The sequence below is a fragment of the Symsagittifera roscoffensis genome, chromosome 6 (genome assembly GCF_963678635.1).
Source record: "Symsagittifera roscoffensis chromosome 6, txSymRosc1.1, whole genome shotgun sequence".
In the NCBI taxonomy this organism is placed as follows: domain Eukaryota; kingdom Metazoa; phylum Xenacoelomorpha; order Acoela; family Convolutidae; genus Symsagittifera; species Symsagittifera roscoffensis.
Window position 1 is genome coordinate 10,422,352 of NC_087067.1, and position 7,810 is coordinate 10,430,161.

General features: G+C 36.7%; 1 protein-coding gene across 1 annotated transcript; it reads right to left on the reverse strand.

Moving 5' to 3' along the window:
- Positions 1–1,623: 1,623 nt before the first annotated feature.
- LOC134848269 (uncharacterized) lies at positions 1,624–7,490 on the reverse strand. Its single transcript, XM_063865655.1, has 8 exons — positions 7,285–7,490; positions 6,810–6,960; positions 6,687–6,737; positions 4,834–6,619; positions 4,243–4,510; positions 3,770–3,844; positions 3,050–3,374; positions 1,624–1,787 (listed from the first exon to the last, which is right to left on the reverse strand). The coding sequence occupies exons 2-8, from the start codon at positions 6,931–6,933 to the stop codon at positions 1,735–1,737; spliced, it is 2,682 nt and encodes an 893-aa protein (XP_063721725.1). The 5' UTR covers positions 6,934–6,960; positions 7,285–7,490; the 3' UTR covers positions 1,624–1,734.
- Positions 7,491–7,810: the final 320 nt, after the last annotated feature.

A 7,810-nucleotide genomic window follows, 5' to 3' on the forward strand; every position in this document is an offset into this window, starting at 1 on the left:
ATTAGTTTTTATCTTTTTTTTGTTATCCACGCAAAATCAACTACCACCAAAAATTATCGGAATAGGTTGAGTGATTTGCCAAACTGGAGCCCTTTCAGTCTTGATTCGAACGACATAAAAAAGTTTTCAAAAAGTTTTTCTCATTATTGAAAAACTGTTTTAGAACTCTTGATTTTTTTTCCAAATTTGAGCAAATAAAGCGAGCGAGTAGGCTTACAACAGCCTGGTTATGCTTAATTCAAGCCCTGAAAATTTATTTTTCAGCAAGTAAATTAGTTTTGGGGTTTTTAGCTACTTTTTAGAAACCAAAAGCATCAGAAAATTTAAAAAAATCGAATCGAAAAAATGTTGAAACTTTTAATTTTTGGTTTAGTTTTCTAGTCATGTTTCTGAAAAATAGTCCAATTTTACTTAATTATTATGATTGTCAAAAATGTCTAAATTATAGTTCTACGTCAGATCTTTTCATCATACCACGCAGAAAAAAAACACTGATTAGATAAAAAACTGTTTGTAGGTTTTTTAAAGACTATGGTCGGAACTTTCTGTGCTTCTTGCACAGTAATCGGCTACCCTTGTTTGATTTGGGTGTTTCAGATTTGTTGATTTGAGGCTGAGTGAATAAGAGCTTCAAATTTTTGCCGCGATCGAAAACTTTTTGCCGTGAGCTCTAACTTTTCGGGTTGGTTTGATTTGTGGCTGAGTGTATGTGCGCTTTAAATTTTTGCCACGATCTTAAACTTTTTGCCGTGAGCGTAATTCAGTCCAGTTAATTGATATATTGCCAATTTGCTAATTGATATATTGTCAACCTCCGAAATTTGACAAAAAAAATGGTTACAGGTAGAACTTTTTCTACATTTGAGCTCAAGGAGGCAATATATTCAATAGTATAAAATTGCCCCTCAAATTTTGTGTTGAAAAAAGAACAGTCTGTGAAGCATTGGGCTGGCAAGTTTGTTTGTATGAACAATAGAATGGACCTAACTAAAAATCAATGAAAACAAAAATATTTCAGCAACGAATCAAATTAAAGGCTGATAGCTGGTTGCTTTACATGTATCCAAAAACTCTCCGAACTAACTGAGTTTTAAAAGATTCATTTTGCTATATTTACTTGGTTACTTTTTTCCTAAGCTTTTGAGTTTGAAAAATGCTAAATTGCGGTTAAGATTCGCTCGAAGCTTACATTGTTTTAAATGAAACGTTGCATCTGCGGCGAATGCATCCACCGAAAAAATCATTCGAAAATGAATTGCTGCACGTTAAATGACCAATTAATTTGTTAACGGAAACGACGTATATCAATTTGCATGACATTGGATGTAGGCACAAATTTCAAAAAAGAAGCATTTCAAAATGTATGGCAAAAATTGCCTCCGAAATCCTAGAGCAGGTGGAAAATCCAGCGCTTCGCCGTGATTGATTGACTCCAAGTATTTCAGAAGTTTCCAATGATTTCTCGGTTAAATTATTTTCTAATTTCTAGCTGGGCCGGGCGCTTTGACCAATATATGTCCCTGTAACGTTTGCTCCTACTATAATTAGACACTAGTTGATTCCTATCACAATCGTCCATCAGCAACGTCTCTTTCTAGTCTCATTGAAAAACAATTAGCTTAGTTAAATTTATTTACAGAAAAGGTAACCTACAATGCGACAGAGAAATTTGTAATATTTCATATTCGAGAGATAAATATTAAATAAAATACACAACAAACTATTAATCTGAGTTTAGTTAACTATGTAGTCTTCAAAGTTTTTCTGGTGTCCAGAGGCTATGCTATCTAAACACATTTGAATTCATTAAAACACATCTGATCGACCGTAATATTCTGGTTATGTTCAACTAACTCGAACATCAACTAAAACCCGAAAATTATAACTCTAAAGAAAAAACTCGAAAACTCAATAAAATTTGCGACATTTTCTTCTTTTGCAGGAAAACACCGAAATATAGTTTTGAGCACTTCTTGATAATACATGCGTTTAAAAAATGAAATATGGCGCGCGTTTACCTTCTCTTCCCCCATCAAAATTACTTTATATTGGCGCCAAGCTATTAAACAGAGCCAACTAACAGATGGAAAAGAGTAATGAACTCAAGGAAACTGAAAAAAACTGACTTGTTTTTTTTTCAAGAGCCTTCAAATATTGGATTTCGGCAAAAAAAATAGATGACCTTAAAGCTCTTTGAATTTGTAGAACAATTCATGATGAACACTTTTTTGTTAAAACTAACCCAATTTGAAAAAACTGGATCAATACGCAAAACTTTTATTTCGCTGGGAAATTAATTTCCCTTTTCGAAATCAGAAGTCTATCACGTTTTTCGTGGCCTTTACACTTTTGCTGTTCGATAGTGGAGTTTGCCTTTCTTTTAACAACAGAAATGAACTGAAATTAAAAATAATTCACAAGTCAAACGGCGAAAAATCAAAATTGAGCTTCAACAATTTTTAAGACTTTTTCCTGAAAAAAAAACCAGCAACACCTAAATAAGAGTACTATGTTCATTACTCTTAAACAATTTTAAGCTCCTTCGGTTGAAAATTTATGCCGCAAAATTGTACCTAACATGGACCTTTTGGGTGCTGAGGTGGTCTCTGAATGCCGGCGGTATAAAATCAGGATTAATTAATCGCCAAAAAAAACTCTCTACAAATTCCCTAAATTAAAATTAAATTTTCCCGAGGCATTTTACCTCCTGGACCCTATATTACAACATCTATTTTGGGCTGAACATCATTGAAAAACGCAGATTTTTGTTTAACCTTTTTAAAGTGTTCAGAAAACCTACTATCCTCGAAAACTCAGCTGTGGTACTATTTTTTTTGCTTAACTTGGCTAGTTTATAGTTCGACAGGGCGCCAAAATTGAATTATCAATCTCACTTCAATGACGGATTATTCATGCTGTGAAAAACTTGAAACCCTTATGCAAAAATCTGGTTTTTTTAGCTAGGTTGAAAATTTTATATTTTTCGGGTTGCTTACTTAATTAGTGTAAGTGCAGACAACAGTGAGCAAACTTGATTAAAAAATCCCACCTAAGATCCAAGTTTCTTTGACAACCGGAACATTGAACAAATTCATTCTTCTGTCCAATCTCTTCGCGGTCAAATTCTGCCCGTTTCGCTGTCCAATCAGATACTTGGCGTGTTCTGGGTTGTCCACGAGCCAGCCGCCCGAAAGAGTAATAAGAGCCATTAACTCGTGCTTCGGCGGCTGTGTCCCGTCGAGCACGTGCAAGAGACAGTTACACGAGAGTATTTTGGGAGGTTTCACTATTATAGATGCACTTGAGAGGTGACAAGCTATGTTACTCTGATGCAGTGCCTGTAACTTCAGAAGGCTAAGTCTTTCCCGGTTTACCTGAAAAACAATCAGTGTTTTTAATTTCGCATATTTTACTTCAAATACCCTAGAATAAAAACATCTGGTTACTGTGCAAGTAACACACAATGTTCTGTGCAAATAATCTCTTATATAAAACAAAAAATCACTCTGAAAGCAAAACTCCAGCTTAATTGGATCTGAGTCAGCATAACAAAAAAATTTTGACATTTTTTTCTCGACACTCAAAAACTATTTCGAAATTTTGCATTGCAGCTATAATCACGACTGAAAGGGCTTCAACGTGATATATCATTGAATCCTATCTGCCGTTCAATTAGAAGCACCTGGATTTTCGTGACAAACACTTGAATCCAAAGTGCCTCCACACCTTCGATGTTCGAAACAACCATTTGGACGATCACTTATCTCACCTTCGCTCCAGGAAACGTTGTCACTTCAAAATCCCTTTCTCGGAGCCATTTGCCTTCCGATAGTGATTTTTCTACCTAAAAACAAAACGCTCCAGTGAGAACTAGCTTCGAACAATACATTTTTCGGATCTGTTAATTATCCTCCTAATTGCAAACGGTAGAGGGGTGGACTCGTTGCAATGCTCAAGTTTCGCATTTTTGATTTACCGTTGAATAAGTCCTATTTAGAGGTGAAAAAAAATGTTTCCTAGATACCATAGGGGGTGGTGATAGTAAACAAGATCTTATTTATGGTTTCATGAAGACGTACATGTTCAGAAGCCTGCCTCAAGGCTAGATTGAGGAGCAAAGTTTTTTAAGTCGTGTTCAAAGTTGAGTAATACAACTCATCAACGACTAAGAAAGCCATCATAATATGAAAAAAAGGTATGATAGTTATGACGATGAGGATGTTTCAATTTTTATCGGCTTACCCAATCAAAAGTGAGCAGCCAACATCCTCGTGCTATGGCAAATAACACACTCAAAGTCCTTTTGCTCTCGTCGCCGCATACTAGATGAGTCACACCCTCCAGACTGCGGCTGACGTCATTCGTCACTTCATAGAGTCCCAACTCGCTCGCAACTCCCCCTCTTCGCCTCTTAGGCGCCACCTTCAACCCAGGCTTATTCTTCATTTCTTCGGGTGGAGAAGTTTCCTCACATAAAGTCTTCAAAGCTTCTTTGAGCGTTTTCTGCTGTCTTAAATTAGATTAATCGGACAATTAATATTCGTTTTGAATTTAGGCTATTTTTTAGTCGTTTGAAATCTTAGACTTCTCAAGCTTTTAAACTGTGATTTTTTATGTTAAAACCGAACTACGATCTAACGGTTTCAAATAACCGGACCTCCAAAAAAACTAGGAAGAAAAAATGCAAGCCATTGAATCTTCGAAAACAGGTTTTGCAATTGTTTTCCTGTGTTTTCGAATGGTGGGACCCGGTTTTATTAACTAGTTTTATTCGAGACTCAACTAATCATAGTTCTAAAACGCCGAACTAGCACTGAATTAAAGGGCTCTCACTTGGGACTTAGTGACGTCGAGTAGATTGACATGGAGCCACAAATTCCTCTCACTGCTGAATTAGCACCACCAGACTCAGTTTGGCCCGATTCGATTTTTGACAGCTTCCGTTTGACCCTTCGAGACCCTTTCTTTTCCATACTGTATGCATCTATACTAGCTCGAACTGTAAACAAAGGCGCCGTTCTGATTTCGTTTTTAACGTGAGTTTGCTTCGCATTTTTACATGGTGCTTCCGGTAAAAATTCTAATTCATTCAATTCCATGTTGTAGGAGCTCGTTTCAGGAGCAGTGTAAAATTTTGATGATGCTTGAGATGCAGCCTTGGATGCTTCAACTCTAGCCGAAGATTTCTCATGATGATTTTTGCTGTTAAAATCGCCGACAGGATAATTGCACATCGTTTTATTCGCATCGTTCCTTTTATTTACAGCCGCTTTACGTCTTGGCTTAGTAACTACCCGCTTCTTCATTTTTTCTCTAACATTTTCAGGGTCTGGGATGACATTTCTCGTGCTTCTAAGTCTGTTCACAACTTCGTTTGACCTTGACCTCGTGACTCTTTTATTTGGTGTGAAATTATCTTCTACCTCAGCTCCTTCCTCAATGTCATAAATTGCTTGCGTTTCTTGACAGTTTTCAGCTGTTTCTTGACTTTCTTCTGGCGTATAATGCATTTCTTCAGCGGAATCAAAACTTTTGCCTGAAGTATCTTCATCATCTTGTTCTTGATCCATTTGCATGTCATCGTCCATTTGCATGCCCGCTGAGTTCAAAAACACCACCGGATGGGACAAAAAAACCTCCTCGTTAACTTCGACTATCGGCTGTTCGTTATATTCGCTGACTTGAACATGAACATCTGGTTGCTGGCAACTTGTCTGACTAACTGCATTAGAATCAGATTGAAGTTGGCTGCAATTTAGCCTAGACAATCTTGTCACTTTTGGAGTTGTTTTAATAAGCATCTTTGCTTCTACAGGAAGTTGTCTTCGTTTACAGTCAGCAAAAACGTCAAAACTATCCATTTTCGAAGGCGTGAACAGTTTTTGAGACATCAGCATATTTGGTTTAGCTATTCGTTTCTTTCCTCGCGGTGGATGCTGTTTTTTCGTCGGCTCATTTTCTTTCCCAGTTTGCGATTGCGTTTCGCTAGTCGACTGCGAATCTATTGCATTTACTTCTTCGTGCTGAGAAATAACCTCGTCAGTTTGTTCACATTCCCGAGATTGTGAGCTCAATTGCGATTCGCTTTCACATGTCATTTTGTTCAAGTTGTGAACAAACTCTAAGCTATCGGGTACTATTTGGTTACTTAACGCCACAGTATCTTGATTCTGAGAATCACGCTCATTGAGCTGGTTGATGAAGCTGAATTCGTTTGTTTCGGGAATGTTGTCAATATTCATCTTTTCTGGTGATCCTGTTTTCTGCTTTTGTTTTCGTTTGTTAGTTTTTGCACTATAATTTTCCTTGCAACTGTCTCCAAACAACTTTTTCGACCGCGTTTTTCCTTTTGACTTTTGAACCGATCTCTGTCTTAATGCCCTACTAGTTGATTCATCTCCTTTTCTAAGGTCAACATGGTCATTGATTGAAAAATCAAAATTGGAAACCGGATCATAAGTGTCTGCTATTTCAGAAAAATCTGAAGAATGTGAGATGGTTTTTCTTCTCTTTGGTCTCGGTTCGGGTTCATCTGCAGAACTTTCCCTAGAAGTCGCTTCATAAACATGGTCTTCCTCCATTAACATGGCTAGCAAGGGGTCGATTTGTTGATTGGAGGCTGAAACAACACTTAATAATAAAAAAAGTGCAAAATGAATGGTGAAAATTTTTAAAATTTTACTTACGAATTGCTTTCTTCGTAGTGTTGATCAGGAAATCTTGCGTAGGTATTAATGCTGAAAAGAACACCATTGCATTAATCAATTTAGAGGCATACAAAACCAAATAGAAAAAGCAATGAACCTCACTTGGTGAAATTATTTGGTCGGTTGGCACTCTGTGCATATTTATTCTTTCTCTAAATAGATCCATTCTTCTTTGCATATCAGGGGGAGTTCGAATAGCTCGCTCTGCAAAACCGTTCAGAGGCATTGGAGATCGCGTACCAAGTTCCAACCTCTAAAGTAAAAACATGAATCGATCTACTTTTCTATAAAAAGCAATAAAGTAATGCAAAAAATGTGCTAATGGTACGATAATGTTTCAAGTGAACTTTTAGTAAAGTGAACGAAGAAAGGTTGGATTAACGTTGTGTGTTGTATTGCAGTCGTACCCTTATACCCCTCAAATTAAAAAAACACTAGATTAAAATTGCTGAAAAATAATTGAAAGATTTCGATAACAAACGGCACACGCAAACTTAAGAAATTTCTTCTAAAAATTTAGCACATGTTAGAACGTGTTGTACTGCTTTATTGTAACTAACTACTACATGATACTAACCGGGCTGCATGCATTTTTAGGGTCGACTAATGATAAAATTTTGCTCTCAACGACATCTCTGACCACAGGATGTGCATCAAAAGTAATAATGTTTTCCAAGCATTGTACTTTAGCGTCAACCTTTTTCTTCTGTCGAATAATTCGCGAGGATATCTTCTTATTGAGCGCATCATCGGATAAAGGATCAAGACTTCTACGGCCTCTCATTATCTGAAATTGCATTATCTCAGATGAATCCCTTTTGAAGGCGCATTAAACATTCTAGAAGGTGAGCAGAAGGTGCACATCTCTAGACTTCTGATAGATTGGTATGGTAATTCTTCTTCTAATCTTCTTCTATAGTGTAGATTAGCAATTTCAAAGTACCGGTGACATCCGGTACCCCTAATATAATTTTCAACACGATCGAATAAACTGTTATTTCAAGCACCAATAATAAATGACAGGGCAACTGCGCAAATCATAACTGACAGAAAAATTAAGAAACTTCCACAGCACCAGTTCAAATTTTTTAAATAAAATTATA

Bases quoted from the DNA above. Each gene is read 5' to 3' on its own strand.
- LOC134848269 (XM_063865655.1), bottom strand. From the start codon at position 6,933: ATGCCTCTGAACGGTTTTGCAGAGCGAGCTATTCGAACTCCCCCTGAT. The intron at 4,511-4,833 runs GTGAGAGCCCTT...ATCTAATTTAAG, and splicing joins TCGACGTCACTAAGTCCCAA to ACAGCAGAAAACGCTCAAAG. The intron at 3,375-3,769 runs GTGAGATAAGTG...ATTGTTTTTCAG, and splicing joins CAACGTTTCCTGGAGCGAAG to GTAAACCGGGAAAGACTTAG.